The sequence below is a fragment of the Antechinus flavipes genome, chromosome 1 (genome assembly GCF_016432865.1).
Source record: "Antechinus flavipes isolate AdamAnt ecotype Samford, QLD, Australia chromosome 1, AdamAnt_v2, whole genome shotgun sequence".
In the NCBI taxonomy this organism is placed as follows: domain Eukaryota; kingdom Metazoa; phylum Chordata; class Mammalia; order Dasyuromorphia; family Dasyuridae; genus Antechinus; species Antechinus flavipes.
Genome location: NC_067398.1, coordinates 187518334 through 187539089, shown reverse-complemented (window position 1 = coordinate 187539089; position 20756 = coordinate 187518334). Strand labels below are relative to the sequence as shown.

At 34.5% G+C, this 20756-nt stretch overlaps 1 protein-coding gene across 1 annotated transcript in view; it reads right to left on the bottom strand.

Annotated features, from left to right (window-relative positions):
• LOC127544708 (uncharacterized) overlaps nt 1-20756 on the bottom strand; it is a 145794-nt gene that overhangs the window by 42583 nt on the left and 82455 nt on the right. The window contains exon 7 of the mRNA XM_051971474.1: nt 10906-11064. Coding sequence (XP_051827434.1) covers nt 10906-11064 — 159 coding nt within the window. The remainder of the gene's footprint in view (nt 1-10905; nt 11065-20756) is intronic.

The window sequence follows — 20756 nt, the reverse complement described above, 5'->3', positions numbered from 1 at the left end:
TCATTCTTTAGGATGAGATTATTTAATTTCCGATTATTTTTGGTCTATTTTACCCTGCCTTTTTGTTGAATGTAATTTTTATTACACCGTAATCTGAAAATGATGCATTTTTTATTTCTGCCTTTCTGCATTTGAATTTGAGGTCTTTATGTCCTAATATATGGTCAATTTTTGCATAGATGCCATGAAGTGCTGAAAAGAAAGTGTACTCTTTTCTGTCTCCATTTAGTTTTCTCCAGAGATCTATCATACCTAACTTTTCTAGTGTTCTATTTACCTCTTTATCTTTATTTATTTTGTGCTTTGGTTTATCTAGTTCTGAAAATGCAAGGTTGAGCTCTCCCACTATTATAGTTTTGCTGTCTATTTCTTCTTGCAACTCTCTTAACTTTTCCTTTAAGAATTTAGATGCTGCCCCACTTAGTGCATATATGTTTAACATTGATATTGCTTCATCATCTATGCTACCCTCTAGCAATATATAGTGCCCTTCCTTATCACTTTGAATTAGATCAATTTTTACTTTTGCTTGATCTGAGATCAGGATGGCTACCCCTGCTTTTTTGGCTTCACCTGAAGCATAGTAGATTCTGCTCAAGCCTTTTACCTTTACTCTGTATGTATCACCCAGCTTCAAATGTGTTTCCTGTAAACAACACATTGTAGGATTCTGACTTTTAATCCAGCATACTATGCTCCTTTGCTTTATGGGGGAGTTTACCTCATTCATATTTATGGTTAAAATTACTAATTCTGTATTTCCTGCCATCTTGTTAACCCCAGATTATGCTTTTTCCTCTTTCCTTTCACCCTTATCCCCCTCCCCAGTATTAAACTTGTGAACACCACTTGCCTCATGCAGCCCTCCCTCTTTAGGATCCCTCCTCCCCAATCTGAGAATCCCTCCCCTTTCCTTAAACCTTTTCCTTACAATTTATGTATTCTCTTCTCTTTAGCTTATTCCTTCCCTTTTCACTTTTTCCCTCCCACTTTTTAATGAAATGGGAGAAGTTTCTCTGTAAATCAAATATGTCTAATATTTTCTATTTGAGCCAATTCTAATGAGAGTAAGATTCACACTATGTTCATCCCCCTCCTTTCTTTCCCTCAGATATAATAGGTTTCCTTTGCCTCTTCATCAGATGTACTACCTCACTTTTCCCTTTTTCTGGTACAATTTCCTTTCCACCTCTAGCTTCTCTTTATAGCAATAAAACCAAATTATACCTGTATTCTTTATGTATACTAATAACAGAAATATAGTTTCCAAGATTTTTTTTTACCTCTTTATGTTTCTCTTGACTCCTGTATTTGGAGGTCAAACTTTTTGTTTAGTTCTGATTTTTTCATCAGAAATAGATGGAATTCACCTATTTCATTGAATGTCCATCTTCTTCCCTGGAAGAAAATATTCATTTTGGCTGAGTAACTTATTCTTGACTGCATACCAAGTTCCTTAACCTTTCAGAATATCAGATTCCAGGCCTTTTGATCCTTTAATGTGGACACTGCTAAATCCTGAGTAAGCCTTATTGTGGCTCCGCTATATTTGAATTTTTTTTCCTAGCTGCTTACAGTATTTTTTCCTTGGTCTGATAGTTCTGGAATTTAGTCACAATATTTTTGGAGTTTTGATTTTGGGACTTCTTTCAGTAGTCAACCAATGAATTCTTTCAATGTCTATTTTGCCTTCTGTTTCTATAACATCTGAACAGTTCTCTTTGATGATTTCTTGAAAAATAGTGTCTAGGCTCTTTTTTTCATCATAATTTTCAGGAAGTCCAATAATCCTTAGATTATCTCTCCTAGATCTATTTTCCAGGTCTGTTGTTATCCCAAGTAAGTATTTAACATTTTTTTATTTTCCTTGACTGATTCTTGGTATCTCCTGAAATCATTCATTTCCATGTGTTCAATTCTGATTTTAATGAGTTATTTTCTTCATTTGATTTTTTATTTCTTTTTGTAATTGTCCAACTGAGTTTTTAAATGAGCTGTTTTGTTCTATGGAATTTTTTTCCATTTTACCAATTTTATTTTTTAGGGAACTATTTTCTTTTCCAATTCACTAATTCTGTTTTTCAGGGAGTTATTTTTTATCCACTCTATCTTTTAATTAGTAATATGTCTTATCCAGACCCTCTTGCAAAGCTTCCCTTTCCTTTCCCCATTTTTCTTCTAGCTCTTTTCTAAGAACCTTTTAAATTTCTTCTATGAGAGCCTTGATGGGGGTCAGTGATGGGGATCAGGTTATATCACCATTTGGGACTTCATCTAGAGATAATCTGTTTTAGTCTACTGAGGGTTTGAAGTCTACTCTCTTTCAGTATAAAAGCTATCTATAGTTAGATCCTGCTTTGCCTTTTTACTCATTTTGACCAAAAAAAAAAAAAAAAAAAAAAAACTACAGTCTTTGCGGCAGTGTGATATTACCAAGCTTCCTCTATAAACAACAGGAAGTAGCAGTGAAGCAACAGTGGGATAGAAATGGCTGTTATGGAATCAGCCTCTTGCTGGGATTAGTGATTGAGTACTGAGACCAGGCTGCGTCCCTTCCATTGCTGGGTGGGTGTGGCCAGGTCCCGAGAGACTCTAGCATTTTGGGATTATAGTCTTTACCGCCTGTGTTTATAGCTTCTACACTGTCCATTGGCTTGCTGCCAGAGCAGAGTAGCCAACACTGTGCTAAAGTTCTCTGCAAATTTTCCACCAGCGGAGAGCACATCCCACCCCACTCAGGTCTACTCAGCGTGAGCTGCTTCCAGTGCTCTCACTGCCTACTTGCCTGATGCTGCACCTGGCCTATCCATCCCCACCAGTGAGCAAAAATATACCTTTTCTGGCTAATTTAGAGAATATCTTCCGTTGGTAATGTGTTGTATCCCAATATTCGTGGGTTTTGACAGTCAAGCACTAATTCCGAGACTGTTCCATAAAATAGTACTCTGAGAGTAATGGAGAACTCAGACAGACACATGTGTCCTCTCTGCCATCTTGGCTCCACCCCTTGCTTAATTCTAATTTTCAAGGTACTATTTTCTTTCACTGAGCTGTCCTACTTGGCCAATTTTGCTTTTTAAGACATTCTTCTCTCCATTAGGACTTTTTTTTGTAATTTTTAAAATTTTTGTTTTGCACCACTCTCAGTTCTCTTTCCAATTTTTCATCTAGCTCTCTACTTGATTTTCAAAATCTTTTTTGAGCTCTTCCATGGACTGAGACCAATTCTTATTTTTTTGGAGGTTTTGGATGTAGGAGATTAGATTTTGTTATTTTCTGAGTGTGCGTTTTAATCTTCCTTGACATCATAGTAACTTTCTATAGTCAGGATCTTTTTCTGTTGTCTGCTCATTTTCCCAGCCTATTACTCATATTTTAACTCTTTGATAAAGTAGGGCGCTCTTTCCAGGGTGGAGAGTGCACTGTCCCAACCTGTTTTCAGAGATCCTTCTAGAGACCTGACCACAAGCATTCTTTTCTGCTCTGGAACTAAGGAGTATCTCTGCTCCAGTGGGGCTGTAAGTTTTAATGAGCTAAAACAACAGAGTTCTTTCTCAGTACTGGTAGAGACATCCTGTGATCTAAGGCCTCCAGAAGCTACTACTACTACCACTGCCCAACATCCTTTCTGCCTACTGACAGACCTTTCTGCTGACCTTCCAATTCTACTTAAGTATCTTTGGGCTCAGAGATCTAGAAACCGCCAGTGCTTCCACTGATCCAGAGGCCCAACATCTATTCCTGCTTTGCTGGTATGAGGACTAGGCTGAGAGGGGCCGGGGGTACGCTGAACACTGAACTCCCACCCTGACACTGCAGATCTTTCCTGCTGACCTTCTAAGCTGTCTTTGTCTGAAACATGTTCCACTCTATCTTTTCTGTGTGTTCTGATGCTCTAAAATTTGTTTAGAGTCATTATTTGAAGGAATTTGAAGCAGTTTCAGAGAGAGCTCAGTGAGTCTCGGCCTTTACCATCTTGACTCTGCCTCTCTGGCCCATGCTCTTCTCATATTTTCATCAAAATTTCTATATGCATGTGGGCCATTCTCAGAAACACTTCCAAATATTATGCCTTCTCATGATCACATGAAGTACTGGGTTCATTTATAGTGCTTCAATTTAATAAGGACATTTATTGGTAAAGTGGGAAGTATTCCAAAGAGAATAACAAAAATGGTAAACAGTCTTTAAGTCTATGTCATATGAAAAGAGATTAAAAGAATTCGAGGAAGATGTAGCATGTAGGGAAAGATGAGTGGGATTTGGAGTAAAGATCTAAGATCAAATTCTTCATCTGACACTCATTACCTATATGAGTTTGAAAAGTCATCAAAAATCTTGGGATCTCAATTTCCTAATCTAATTATAGGTTCAAAGACTAAATCTTTGATCCCAATAATTATGTTTAGTTTGGAGAAGTAAAGACTCAGAGAAATTTCAATAAATATTTGAAGGACTATCATGAGAAAGAAAAAAATAGACTTCTCATGTATAGACTCATGGATTTCTATCAGTAGCAATAAATGGAAGTTTTAAAGGGTCAAATTTAAGCTTAATGTCAGAAAAAAAAGTCAATTATTAGATACTGTTTTAAATTAGAAATGCATGAGTCAATAAATGTCTTCAAGGAGAAGCTGGATGACCATTTATCAATTATGTTAGACAGTAGAAATTTCTTTTTTCAGAATAAGTTGGACTAGGTAGTTGCTGAGACACTAAAATGTGATAAGTTTGCAAAATGGTAGGCTTAGAGTTCATAGATTTTAATGTCTTCTCAACTGTTTCTTTTGTTAATAATAACATCCACTTTTTAACATTGATTTGAAACCTTCCTCTAGAATATCTAAATGTTTAGTTCCTTAGTATACTTAAGTTTTTGTCACTTTCAGCATGAATTTTTGCACATCTACTTTGTAAAGCCCAGTGACTCCTCAATTTCATCTCCAAGTATGGAAGTTTTTAACGTATGAATATACTGGTTCCCCTGCCATTTTGATAAAAATCAATTGTTATAGAAATGCTAGAATTTTTTTTCTTTGCCCTTGATCTTTGTCTTCTCATATTTTATCTCAAGTACAAATGCTCTCATGATGCTTGGTTTATGATTTATGATACTTTGAGAGGCAATTTCATTGATAATCTTGTTTCATTCTCCTTTGAAATTTTTTTTCCTAATAAATTTTTATTGTTATTTTTTCTTTTACAATGAATACTTATCCTCCAGTATTATCCTTCTTCCCTTTCCTAGAGGATCCTAGAGGATCTTTTATAATAAAAGGGTTTTTTATTTGTTTATTCTTTTTTTAATAACTTTTTATTGATAGAACCCATGCCAGGGTAATTTTTATAGCATTATCCCTTGCACTCACTTCTGTTCCAATTTTTCCCCTCCCTCCCTTCACCCCCTCCCCCAGGTGGCAAGCAGTCCTTTACATGTTGAATAGGTTACAGTATATCCTAGATACAATATATGTGGGCAGAACCGAACAGTTTTCTTGTTGCACAGGGAGAATTGGATTCAGAAGGTATAAATAACCTGGGAAGAAAAACAAAAATGCAAGCAGTTTATATTCATTTCCCAGTGTTCTTTCTTTGGGTGTAGCTGCTTCTGTCCATCCTTGATCAATTGAAACTGAATTAGCTCTCTTTATCGAAGAAATCCACTTCCATCAGAATACATCCTCAAATAATATCATTGTTGAGGTATATAATGATCTCCTGGTTCTGCTTCAGTTCATGTAAGTCTCGCCATCCTCTCTGTATTCATCCTGCTGGTCATTCCTTACAGAACAATAATATTCCATAATGTTCATATACCACAATTTACTCAACCATTCTCCAATTGATGGGCATCCATTCATTTTCCAGCTTCTAGCCACTACAAACAGGGCTGCCACAAACATTTTGGCACATACAGGTCCCTTTCCCTTCTTTAGTTTCTCTTTAGGATATAACCCCAGTAGAAACACTGCTGGATCAACTCCTTTGAAATGTTTTATACTGAAACTTGCTTTTTCAATCAATGCTGATCTAAGCCACCATATCTTGTCACTTGGCAAGAAGAACAAAGATTTTCTGAGTGTGGTATTTTAGGAGCTCTTTGGACTTCTTTTATGTAGAAACTACTTAGTTAAATATTCTCATAATGATGATGATAAAATTGATGCCTTTATTTCATGCATTGATAATTTTTTAGAGTCAGTAGTTTTTTTTAAACTTTTGAGATAATGATCGATATCAATAAAGTCAAAATTATAAAGGAAAGATGTTGTTAATGCATTTTAAATTTCTCCACTAAAATTATATCCCAACACTTTATCCTGGCATGAAAGTGAGCCTGGAAATTAAGTTTTCTTAAAAGCCATGGCAGTGAAATGTAAACCCTGTCCAGCCTAACCAGATTTGAAAGATTTTGAATGTGGGACTTATAAATGACTGTATCTTCATTACGCACTAAAACTATTCAAATTTAGAAAGGCTATCACCAGAATATTGACTAACTATGAAGTATTTTTTCGAGCCACAGAAACTTATCTACTAAGCTAGAACAAGACTGCATTCTATGATAATGTGATATAATATAGGAATCTGAGGTGGAGAAAGATTAGGTCCCTTGCCCAAAGTTACATGACTGGGAAATGGAAGAGGAAAATTTTGTCCATTAGCACATGCCTCTAAAGAAGTCATAAAAAACTTGTTTAAAAAAAAGCCTCTTTTCAAATCAAACCATGAATTAAAAACATCAACTAAATGAATAGATAGCAGTCTGTGTAGGTTAATAGTTTCAATTTTCAGTAAAACATTAAGCTATTACAATATTAAAAGTAAAATACTCATTCTTATGACTGGGTGAAATTGTGTACTCATGATTATGACTAAGGGAGTTTCAAGTATATGAAATGGGCTTGCCCCTTAACTAAATTAAGTAGTATTCTTTTGAGTTCTATGTATTAAGAGCACTGATCATTGCAAAGAGGGTTAGAAACTAAGGCATCTGTCTGTATTAGATAAAATTTGTGTATATTTGTAATTTAGAAAATCTGTATAAATTTCCGTTGTATGAGATATGATAACCTAATGGGCATCTTATGAGTTTGTTCTAATTAATGCTTTAAAAAGGGAGGGATGAAATTTTGTCTATAAGAAAAGAAAAATCAAACTGGGCCCATATGAGTAAAAGCTGCTTATAATTAATTTATTTTTTTAATGCTATAAAATTTCTGATATACCTGATCATTAAAAAAAGAACAATGGGGAAGGTAGGTGGAACAGTGAATAGAGCACCAGACCTGAAGTCAGGAGGACCTGAGTTCACATCTGGTCTCAGACACTTAACACTTCCTAGCTGTGTGACCCTGGGCAAGTCATTTAACCCTATTTGCCTCAGCAAAAAAAAAAAAAAAAGAACAAGGAAGAAATATAAAATGGACAACTTTGATTAATTCAATTAAAAAGTTTTTGCACAAACAAAACTAACACAAATAAGATTAAAAGGGAAGCACAAATCTGGGGGAAATTTATAGCCAGTGTTTCTGACAAAGGTCTCATTTCTAAAATATATAAAAACTGGAAATTTATAAGAATCCAAAATCCTCAATTGATAAATGGTCGAAGAATACGAATAGACAATTTTCAGATGATGAAATTAAAGCCACCTATAATCATATGAAAAAATGCTCTAAAACACTACTGATTAGAAAAATGCAAATTAAAACAACTCTGAGGTATCACCTCACACCTCTCAGACTGGCTAAAATGACAAGAAAAGATAATGACAAATGTTAGTGGTGATTGGGAAAACTGGGACACTAATGCATTGTTGGTGGAGTTATGAAATGATCCAGCCATTCTGGAAAGCAATTTGGAACTCAAACTGTGCATACCCTTTGACCCAGCAGTGTTATTACTGGGTCTGTATACCAAGGAAATCATGAAAGAGGGGAAATGTGCAAAATGTCTGTAGTAGCTTTTTGTGGTGGCAAAGAATTGGAAAATGAATAGCTGCCCATCAGCTGGGGAATGATTGAATAAGTTGTCATATATGAAGGTAATGGAACATTATTGTTCTATAAAAATGATGAACAAGCTGATTTTAGAAAGACCTAGAAAGATTTACATGAACTAATGCTAAGAGAAACAAGAGAAACCAGGAGTACTTTGGATAGAAAATTCCATCTGTATCCAGAAAGAGAACTATGGGAATTAAATATAAAGCAGCACATGCTATTTCCACTTCTTTTTTTGTTTTTTTTTCCTCATTGTTTTTTCCCTTTTATTCTGATTTTTCTCTCCCAAAATGATTCCTAAAGAAATGTGTATTTAAAAAATTAATATATATGTATAATCAGAAAAAAACTAAAAACAATTAATAATTTTAAAACAAGGGCTTTTAATAACTACTGCCTCTATAGAAAATATGATTTAATCCTTTACCTCTCTTTCATTACACAGTTATCAAGTAACACAAACTTTCAGACTTGAACTTGTTGGAATGGGTCAGTTTAAGTGGGTCACAGCAAGACACCTATTTATTCTTACTTGGTATATTTGGCTGCATGGACTCAGAACAAGTTTAATTTTATGTTTTACTGAGGGAATTTGGCAAAATGACATCTTTAATTGCTGTGGACATCAACTTCTGGTGAGACATAATTTTTTAGGCCAAAGTGTAATGCTGAAGAGCACTGATGTGGAGATGTTAGGAAATCAAACTAAAGTTCATTTTAAACAAATGACAAAGGATTTTTGTTTTCCAACTGGGCATGCTATTTCCCTCTCCCCAGCAATAAAAAGGAGGCAAAACAAATATGACTAAATACATTCTATTTTCCCTGTAGTGCCACTTGGCAAATTTTAATGTACTATATGAAAGCTTATGAAATCATGGTATTCCATGAGTCAAAGCCATCAGAGGGAGAATGTTATTATAAAAGAGAATAGATATCTTAGGATCAATGTAATTATTGTGCAAATTCCCATATGCCATTTATCCCAATTTCTTCTTAGACACACACATATGTACACAAACACATAAACACACACACATATATGTATGTGTATCATTTGTATATATTGTACATATGCATATATATGTATGTATATGTCAAGAATCTATTATATGCAAGACACTGTGGTAGCTACTGAAATCCTAAGGCAAAACAAAACAGTCCCTTACCTCAGGAAGCTTACATTCTACTGAGAGGACACAAAATATATGTGTATCTTTTTTTTTATTAAACTGTTTTAATCAATTAAAAAAAATTTAAAATTCAGAATAGATCTCCTTTCCTTTATCTTTTTTTCACTACAATTCAGCAACATTTCTAAAAAAAACAAAGTAATGCTCTGAAGAAATTTAGACAGAAATGCATGAAGGTACAAGTTCAACTAAGACCCTTCCAAAACTCACAAACAAGTTATCTATTTCCACACAAATAATTGTCCAGTTAAAAAAGTTAACATCTTCACATAAGTTTGCAAGACAGGCCCCACAGTTTTATGAAATGATCAGTTTGAAAAGTAAAAAATTAGTAGGAACATTTTTTAAGACAGAAGAAAGATTGTTTTGTTGGCATAAGTTCTCTTAGCAAAAGGAAAATAAAAAAGAGGAAAGTATCTAGGGATATATAATTTTCAAAGTTTGACAATAGGGGAAACCAGACTTGAAGTACTCCTTAATAGTACTAGCAAAAGAATTATTTTTAAAATACTGTCAAATTTTTGCTTTCACTGCGTCAAATTTTGTCAAACCTTTAAACACTAAAAAAAAAAATACAATTAGAATGTCAACTTTCCAGAAACTTCAAACTCAACCCCACCCCTCTTTTTTTTTCCTGTGTGGTTAAGAAGTGAAGGACATAGTTATACCAGTGGCCAAATTTGTAATATAAGTTTAACAAGGCTCTGCCCTAACCTGCCCTGTATTTGAGAAATTGGTTCCAGTTTTCTGTTTGCCCATGTTATATGCCACCATGGAAACTTGCAAAGGAAAAAATATTTATTGCAAAGTTTATTTATTATGTTTCTAAAGTGTCTCACCTCTTAAGAACCCCACCACTGAAGTAAAATGTTAGGGCTTCTGTGCTTTCCAGCATGAGCTCCTATCCTCTGGGTTTTCTGAGGATAGTGGATGGCTCCAAGAGTTCTCATGAAGAGAGTGATGGTCCCATTGGATAGAACATAATAAGTCCAAAACCTGATGGAAGTACAATCCCAGAAGGCAATATCAGGGCAATATTAACTACTACTTGAGCAATATTGGGGAAGAGATTAAATTAATTGGCATAGGCTTTTTCCTCAGCTAATGGAGGAGAAAGAAGAGTTTCAGAAATTCCTGAGACTCCAACTTAATTCTAGAATAATCTTTTTCCTTTCCTTTTCCTCTGGCTGTCCAGGATCTTCCCCATTTCACAAAGTCTGAGCCCATTTACAATCAGTTTGGGGAAGGACTTCTTGACAGCCACCTCTGTACAACTGTTATCATTCCGTTCTCCCTAAACTGGTAAAAGTAATTTCTGAGAATTGTCTCATTCATGATATTTCCCAGGCCACCAATGTACAGTATGGTAATGATCTTAACTGGTGAGTTGCTGAAACTATAGGATCATTAATACTTTAATTGTGATCTTTGATAAGCAAAAGGATTTTTACGATCTACAGACTTCTTATGTTTAAAGGAACCCTCTTCTCCTCTTTTACTTTCTCCTTTTATCTACCCCTTGCAACAAACGGCAGACACAAAGTTGAATGGAAGATCAGAACATTCTCAGATTTTAGGCACTGAATTGCATTGATGTTCATCTTCAAATTCCACCCAACAAAAATGGGAATTTGTAAAATTAAGCACCATTATAAATGGGGAAAGAGTAATACAAAAGTTTAAATAAAACAAACCAGTTTCCTCACCTGTTGTGTAGTCATTAGCTTGGAATAATTAGTAGCCTTCAACAATGCTCCTACTGCCTTTTTGGCTTTTTCTTGGGTAGCTCCTTTGGGGAATGTTGGTAGTATAGCTAGAACACTATCTACAGTAAATTCTGGGATCGAGGAACTTTGTATTTTGGCCTGAAAAAACAGAAAAAAATTAGTTGTTAAGCACTAGTTTTAGATATGCTTTACATTTTTAACAAAATATAAAAATGAAAATGTCAGGGAATGAATTATTAAACCATATGCAAGGTATCTAGATACACTATATATGAAATGAATTTAAGTTTGTTTCTTTTCACATAATTTGAATGAAATAACAATAATCCAAGCATTCGGGTTTAAACATTTCAGGATTTATATCACTCTAGAACACTTAAAGCAATGCAATTTTAAAAAATTAAATACAGAGGTTAATGAAATCAATAGCCTATAAATCTTGTTTTTATTTTATTGAAAAGGTTAAAGCTTAAAAGCCAATTTTGTTACTATTAACATGAAATTAGCAAAAATAGATATATTTGGTATTAAAGAATAAAAGCTATTATTAGATTATCCTATCATCCTGATACCAAAAAATGTAACCTAAACTCAGCTAATACATGTTCATGAAAAAGCAAACAAATAAAAAATGATTAAGTTAGGACAATGAGGTGGCACAGTGGACAAAGTCTATAACTTTGATCAAGAAGATCTGAGTGAGAGTCGTTCCTCAGACACTCACTGTGTAACCCTCTCAAGTCACTTTTTCATCTCTCTCACACTCAGTTTCCTCATCTGTAAAATGTGGATAAAAATAGCACTTACCTCATAGGGTTGGTATAAGGATCAGATGAAAAAGCATTAAAGTACTATATGTCAGTAAATGATATCCACTGCAGACAATAAGAAACTTATTTGGGGGAAAGGATGGATTTTTCCTAGAGTAAATATATCAAGAATCATCTGATAGAATTCCAGAAAATATTTTTTAAGTCTTCTAAAAAAGTCTCTCTTTACTTCAGGAACTCTAAGGACACCAGCTCACTAAAGTAGAGCAGTGAACTTTCAAGGATGGAACTGGACATAGTTGGGATAGGCACTATATGAAGATTTATTTTCCTTTAAGAAAAATTATTGGATAGATAATAATCAACTATGCTCACTTTTATTTATTTTATAATATTCGTGGGAAAAAATGTCAGTGTTCAAAATGACCAACTTGTCAAATAATGTGTTTTGATTGAAAATTCAATTATGTATATTGGTTTTGGTCCTTGCTTCAAAAATGATTTGTGAGAATGTTAAAGCAGAATAAATCTGTATTTATTTGTTATATTTATAAATCCAACTCTTACAATTATATAGCTGTCAGGATATAATGTTTACAGTTTCTTTAAGTACTTGAATATAAATTCTAATTGTTTATCTAACTTCTGTCAGAATCTAAGAATCTGGAGGCAAATCTAAGAGGATGTTTCAGGAAAATGCCTGTTAAAGCTTTCCACATTTGTAATCTGTGATTTGTCTTAATCTCATACGAATCTGTGTCACTGCTCTTCTAAAGCTTTTACTATTTTACTATGTGATATCCAGGAAAGTGGTTCATTAAAATAAACACCTCCCTGTTTAAATACTTGGCATTGATCTACTGGATATGTATAATCCATTAAAAGTTAATGGGTTTTCTCTCTAGAAAACCATTACATGAATTTTTGAATAATATATATTTAAAATCCTTCTTTATTATAGTCATAATTTTAATAGTATCTTTTTGATATTTGAGTAAAATGTAGTGGAACTATATTGTCATGATTAAGAAAAAAAGACAGAATGACAACTGAGTAAGGGAAATTAGGCCAGAGAAACTTTCAGTTTATTGATTCTGATAAAGCCTGACTAGCAATTGTATAAGAAGGAAGATTTGCTTTATCCCCTGCTCTGTATTTGTGCAGTGATTAACCTGGATAAATCATTTCATCACTTTGGGCTACAGTTTCTGTAAAGTACATGTTGGGAGAGCCTGGACTACATGTTATCTAAGTTCCATTGTTCATCTAAATCATACGATCCTATCACCTTTGTCAATAATGGTCACCTCTGCCATGCAAACAGAAACCATCATATTTATTCTGGTAGTGGTGTGGTGAAAAAATGTCAGATGAAAAGTAAATGACAAATGTTGGTGCTAGTCACCGTCAACTGGTTTGTGCCAAAGCTAGTTTAGCTTGTGAATTAAGTCATTAAGCAATTGTGCTGACATTATAATATCTAAAGGCCATTCATTCATTTGATTTATTAAGTGTTTACTGTGTTACAGCACTGTGGGCTAGCAACTCATGATATAAAGATTTTTAAGAAGGGTTGTTGTAAAACTCAAAAGAGAATGTAAAGTGCTTCACAAACCATAAGGTCCCACCAAATTGCCCATTATTGTTATTATCCTATTTCAAAGATCTCTTGTAAGAAAAGTATAAATTTAGATGTCAATAGAGAATGAAATCCAGCATCTCACCCCAAATTACAATGTATTGTCAGGTACATAGTTCTTTTTTTTTTTTAGCTTATCCACATTCTCCTCAAACCATCATTTTATAAATAGCACTAGATATGAAAGTTCCTCCCACATTACTCCATAAAGGCTTTAAGAATGATAGATTCTATTGCATACTGATCTCTTTTCTTCTTTAAGCAATTACTCTACTATTGGTAAACATTACATACTTTAGTATTCACAGTCATACTTGTTCAAACAATTATACCTAAATATGTATATGTACATGTATGCACATATACACATGCATACTTGTTTTATTTATTTTTGTGTGTGAATGTATAGGTGTATTTATACACATATATATGTACAAGGGGGTCACAAAGAGTCAGACATAACTGAAATGACAATTTCAAAGAGCAATATACTTATATATAAAACATTCACACCTATATCTGTATGTCATTCATATTATATACAATATGTTACATATATAATGTATATATGTATGTTTGTGTCATACAGCTGTATCTGTCTAAATCATACACATATGTACAAAATTTGCAGCTATATATACACACATATTTATGTATGTAAATCACAATTAAGCCTATATATGTATATATGTTATGAAGGAAGCAAAAGACTTTTGAACAATCAAAATAGATATGAAAGTAAATGCACCAAAGCCCACTGATTTAATTCACAAGATAATTCCTCAGGCACTTTCTCAGAATCTATTTACTCCTAAGTTCAACATAAATCTAGTAATTTTAGTTGAAAAAAAAATTTCCTCACAATTGCAGAGTGATTTAGAAGTGGGGAAAGGTGAACTCATAGAGAGGTACACTGAAAATAACTAGAAATGAGAAGTGGCTTCCTAAGGCAGAGGAAAAGAAGAAAATAATGGAAAAAAGTAGCCCCAAGAATTCAAGCCCAAAAGTTTGGGACAAAACACCCCCTCAACAAATCTCAATATAACACAGCATGATAATTAACATGTTAAAATCCTGATCATAAGAATCAAAGAAAATTATATAATATGGTAAAGGTAAGGAAAACTTTGAATACAACAGACCAGAAAGCTTGTCCTTACCATGAAGAATAATTTACCTTTGTCTTAGAAATAATTTACCTTAGAAAAAGAATGTTAAATATAAGAGAATTCTAATAGAGGAATGATTAAACAAATTAAAAAAAAAATACAAATGGACAAAGACAAGAAGTAGGAAGAGCAGTTAAGAAAGACAGAAGCTTTAGGAGAAGGATTAACAGCTCTAGATTGTTGTGTGCTGAGTCAGAGAACTGAGGGAGCCAGAAAGAGAAGATCATCATTCCATTAAGCCAAAGAAAAAGCATATGAGATACAGTTGAAATCAGTTCTGATCATGTAAAAGTCATGTGAGGCAGAGATCTATGCTAATGAACGTTGAATTGCCCAGAGTGAGAGGAGAACAAGCTGTCCCACTGAGGTACTGGCAACACAGCTAACTAGCCAGCTTCCTTCCTTTTCTCCTTATCTTGGGGTTCGTGGGCTAGATTTTTTTCTTAAGGACCATACTTTAAAATCCAGATCACTCTGGTTCTCATTGGTTAGCTAAAAAAGATAACAGGCCAAGTCCACTCCATCTCCATTTTGGCCCAGATTGCCTCAGAGTGAATATAAAAATATGAATCCTTTTTTTTGGTTTCCTTCCTTCCTTTCGTCCTTCCTTCCTTTCTCCTTCCCCCCATTCTTTCTTTTGTTCCTTCTTTCTTTCTTCCTTCCTTCCTTCCTCCCTCCTTTCCTCTTTCTTCTTTCCTTCAATCCTTCCTTCCTTCTCACTAATCATCACTAATGAACAGTTGTCTCAATTAACAGTATCCTCAAGTATCCAGGACCATCTCCAGTCATTCTAATCTATATCTAACCACTGGATTTCTCCAGAGAAGACAGTGAGTTTGGTAAAAAGCCCAGCTCTCCTCACTCAAATCCAATTCACTTGCCTGACATGGCATCACTTTCCTGTTGTCATGGTTGTCTTTGAAAATGAAGAATAAACAAGTAATTCACTTCAGAGAGGAGAGAGTCAGAAAGTGAATAGTGGGAAAACAGAAATTTAAAAATAAGACTAAAATTACTGAAGATCTCAGGAAGGAGAAAACTTACTAGAACATAAATGGATAAGTCAACAGGGGAAAAAATAACAAATAAACAAACAAAAAAACAACATGACGTCCAGATCTAGCAAATAAATTCAGGTGAAATAAGCAATCAAATGAAAACAGCAAATGAATAAATATTGCAACACAAAGGAAAATAATCCAAAAGTTGATGATTCAGAGACCCCCGTAGAGTATGAGAACATGAAAACACAAGATACTTTCTGTGTAGTTCAAAAGAGAAATGAGAATTATGAAAACAGAATCTGAAATTTATATGGCAAAAATAATGGGGAGAATAGAAAAATTAAATCTGTGATCATGTAGCGGAAAAAAGAAAACAATAGATTGAGAATGCAAATATACAGAAATAAAGAGGAAGAGGAGAAATCGGTGACATTAAGAGAATGTATGCTTGTCTGAAAGCAAAATACACTAATCTTGAAGACAAGATGCATATATATACACCCTTGGGATCATAGTTCTCTTGGCAGAACACATCAGAACAAAAACTTTAACATCATAACATCAGAAATAATAGAAAAGATCTTCCCCCAAACTTGTGAATGTAGGACAGGAAATATAATTAAAATAATTCACATATTGGGAGAGGGGAAAGAGAAGCAAAGTTGCAAACTCCAAGACACTTAGTGGTTCAGTTTAGTAATTCAAGTTCTGCAATTGATGAAGAAAAAATGTTTATGTATAAAGTAAAGGAAATTTGAATAATATAAGACTATTTTGTACACACACCAAGAAATGCCAGCATGCAGAAGGGAGTGGAATAATGTATAGCTCAGTATGTAGCCCAGGGTAGCCCACCCTGCAAATTTGAACTTAATAATAAATGACAAAAAGATTCAATCAAAAAAAGACATTTGAAACATATTTAGAAAGAAACCAGAACTGAAGAAAATATTTACTTCTGAACACCTCAAACAACAGAAATGCAGCAGAGGTGAATAAATGATATAGGTAAGGCTGCGACAGCAACAGAATGACAGTAGAAAGACTAATAAACAATTTTATTCTAAATGGACCCTGGGAGATAAGTGTGAAGGTGGAAATCCATTTGAGGTAACAGTGAAAGGCAGGTCTGGGACATTTGTATACAGAATTTGGTGATAGTTTTGCCTAAAAATGAATCGATGTTTTGGTTTTTTTATAAGACTATGTTACAAAATTGTAAGGTATGTGAAAGAGGGGAGAGGAGAAATATAAAAGGGAATATACAATGTGCTTGGGTTAAATCAAAGGCTAGCTGTGAGGGGAAGGTGACTTTTATGGTTTCACAAAGAGAAGAGCTTATAGATTAATAAGGAAAATCTCCTCTGGGTATTTAGTGCTTTAAAAGTATACCTATCCCATCTTGGGAGGAGCAGGAAGGGGAATTGGAACTCTGGGGGCAACTGACACATGTAAGAATGAGAGAGCAAGGACTCAGGGAGGAGAATTTGAGGCAAATGGGGGGAAAATGATAACCAATGGAAAGTATAAATCAGTAGGGGGCTTCATAATTAGGAATGTGGTGGAAAAGGATCCCTACATGGTACAGCATCCTTGTAATAATTTAATTATTCTGGGAGTGAGGCCCAATGAAAAAGAGGAATCCATGAGGAAAGATGAACAATTCAGGGGCAAAAAGTTCCTAGAAGGGAGAATGATGGGATACTATGGACATTATGATTGCATAGAGAATAGAAAGAATAAAAGAGAGACCAGATAATTATAGGGGTTATGAATCAGAGAATGAAGGTTGAGAGTTGACAAAGGGGACAAATAATGAAGAGAAAACATTTTTTAAAATTAAATTTAAATGTACACATATATTGGATTCAACATATATTTTAACATATTTAACATGTATTGGACTACCTGCCATCTAGGGGTTGGAGTGGGGGGAAGGAGGGGAAAATTTAGAACAGAAGATTTCACAAGAATCAAAGTTGAAAAATTACTCATGCATATGTTCTATAAATAAAAATCTTTAATAAAAATGATAAATCTAAAAACTAATGAATAGGATTAGTTGAAGGGGAAGAGAGGAAGAGCTAATCCATTTGACAAAATGATAGGGGGGAAATATGAAGAATTTTATAATCAGATCAAAGAAAGAAAAAGCAACTAATTAGTAAAATTCCAAAGGGAAAGGAGAAATAGACAAGGGGAGAGAATCAAGGATGAAGGAAAGAACTACCTTTAAAAAAGATTAAGATAAAGTTAACTGAAGGAGCACAATACTATAATTATAATATAGAGGGGGAAATCATAATTTGAAAAAAAATCAATATGAGGAACAAATGGAAGAAAATACATACCCAAGTTAGACCTTTAAATATAAGCAGATAAAACAAATCGCTAAAATGAGAAAGATTGACAGATTCAACAAGAAATTAAGCCCTATAATCTGATGTTTTCAAGAAAAATATTTAAAAAACAAAAAACTTATATAAAACAAAACTGATAGAATGAGAAATAAATTGCTATGTATCAGGTGAATGGAAAAAAAAAGCCAGAAGCACAAAGAGCAAACAAACATTCAAAAAATAAAAAGGAAGAAACAAGGAAACTATAGCATGCTAAAAGGAGCTATAGACAACAAACCAGAATTAATAATAAACTTAAAAGCTACAAATGTCTTAGAATGCAAATTCTTTTTTTAATTTAATTTTATTTTATAATAACTTTATATTGACAGAATACATGCCAGGGTAATTTTTTTTTACAACATTATCCCTTGCACTCGCTTCTGTTCCAATTTTTCCCCTCCCTCCCTCCACCCCTTCCCCTAGATGGCAAGCAGTCCTATATATGTTAGATATGTTGCAGTATATCCTAGATACAATATATGTTTGCAGAACCGAACAGTTTTCTTATTGCACAGGGAGAATTGGATTTAGAAGGTAAAAATAACCCGGGAAGAAAAACAAAAATGCAAATAGTTCACATTCGTTTCCCAGTGTTCTTTCTTTGGGTGTAGCTGCTTCTGTTCATCATTTATCAATTGAAACTCAGTTAGGTCTCTTTGTCAAAGAAATCCACTTCCATCAGAATACATTCTCATACAATATAGTTGTTGAAGTGTATAATGATCTCCTGGTTCTGCTCATTTCACTTAGCATCAGTTCATGTAAGTCTCTCCAAGCCTCTCTGTATTCATCCTGCTGTCATTTCTTACAGAACAATAATATTCCATAACATTCATATACCACAATTTACCCAGCCATTCTCCAATTGATGGGCATCCATTCAATTTCCAGTTTCTAGCCACTACAAACAGGGCTGCCACGAACATTTTGGCACATACAGGTTCCTTTCCCTTCTTTAGTATCTCTTTGGGGTATAAGCCCAGTAGTAGCACTGCTGGATCAAAGGGCATACCCTTTGTACAGTTTGATAACTTTTTGGGTATAATTTCAGATTGCTCTCCAGAATGGTTGGATTCATTCACAACTCCACCAACAATGCATCAGTGTCCCAGTTTTCCCGCATCCCCTCCAACAGAATGAAAATTCTTAAAGGAAATATTATTTGAACTAAAAGATAGTAACAAGATAGTGACAAAAGACTTCAATATCCCTATCTTAGTTTTGGATAAGCCTAACAGAGATAAAGAAAAAGAAAAAAATGACACTGAAAAATTGCTGGAGATTAAAGTATAATCTTTTATTATTTGGATTTAAAAGATTAATGATGTTTTCTAAATGAAACAGCAAAATGATAAAAAAAAATTCCTCAGTACCAAGTAGAATTTTTGTAACATGTACAAAGATGTTTGTACAGAGATACTACAAATAAATGTACTGTAAAAGAAAAAATTAGAAGAAAAACAGATTATATACTTCTCATAGCTGGAATTATGACACATATCCTTAAGTAAACAAGAGATAGATATAATTACAAAAGATAACTAATTACATGAAACTGAAAAGATTCTGTACAAATATAATTAATTTAACTAGGACAAAAAGAGCAGGGGTCTAAAAGGGAAATAAATGTTTTTGTATCAAATATCTCCAATAAGGTTTTGGTATCCAAGATATATAAATACTTTATGTGTCTGTGTACATGTAAGTGGGTACATATATATGTGTGTGTGTATGTGTTTATGTGTGTGTACACGTGTGTATATACATAGGTGTACTGTACATATACACACAGCTATTCCCCAATTACTGGTCAAAGAACATGAACAAACATCTCTCAAAAGAATTGCAAAGTGTTCACAATCTTATGAAAGAATGCTCCAAAATCACTAATCATAAGAAAAGTGCAAATCAAACCAACCCCAAAGTTCCACCTCATATTCTGAAATTAGCAAAATTGGAAAAAATGATCCCCAAAATGGAAATGGTTAATGTTGCAAAGGTATTTGGAATGATACACACACTAACATATTATTGGTAGAGCTGTGAAATAGCACAACCATTTTGGAAAATAATTTGGAGAGACTTCCGGTTAAGATGGCGGAGAGGAGGCTCACAGTTGCATAAGCTCCGCGCTTTCTCTCACTATCCACTTCATTACAAGCCTCTGAATCAATGCTTGACTGAAAAAAAACCCACAAATAGTTACCAAGAGAAGCCATCCTTGAGATCCGCCAAGAAAGGTCTGTCTTTACTGGAGGGCTGGGGCGGTTTTAGATCGGGCGCAGGCGGCGGGCAGCAGCAGTGAGAGCACGGGAGCAGACTGGAGAGGGGGTGGAGAGTGATCGTAGCCGTCTCTGCGGGGAGAGCTTTGCTACAGGTTTGGAACCTGCAGCAAGTCAACAGCCCAGCAGAGAAGCTAAAAACACCGGGGCTGAAGAACACAACCGCAAACAGCTGGAGTCTCTCAGGACCTGGCCGCCCCCCCCTTCCCCCCCCTCAGTGACTCAGCACGCTTTGGGATCTCAGAGCGCAGGCGCAGCACAGTCCTGCTAGTGCCTCGTTGATACCCCCGCAGTCTGTAGAGGAAGCTCGATAACACACCCAGCCCCCCCCCAAAGAAAGACTCCAGTTTTTTCTGTTTTTCTTTGGTAGTTTGTCTCTGATTAATAGACAGAATGAGCAAGAAGCTGAAGAGGACTTTAACCCTTGACAGCTTCTACACAGATAGAGAGCAGACTCTAAATCCTGAGGAGACTAAAAACAGGCAGTCCCCAGGTGATTCCCCAAAGGAGGAGATCTGTTCCTCAGCACAGATGAACCTCATAGAAGTGATTAAAAAGGCTCTC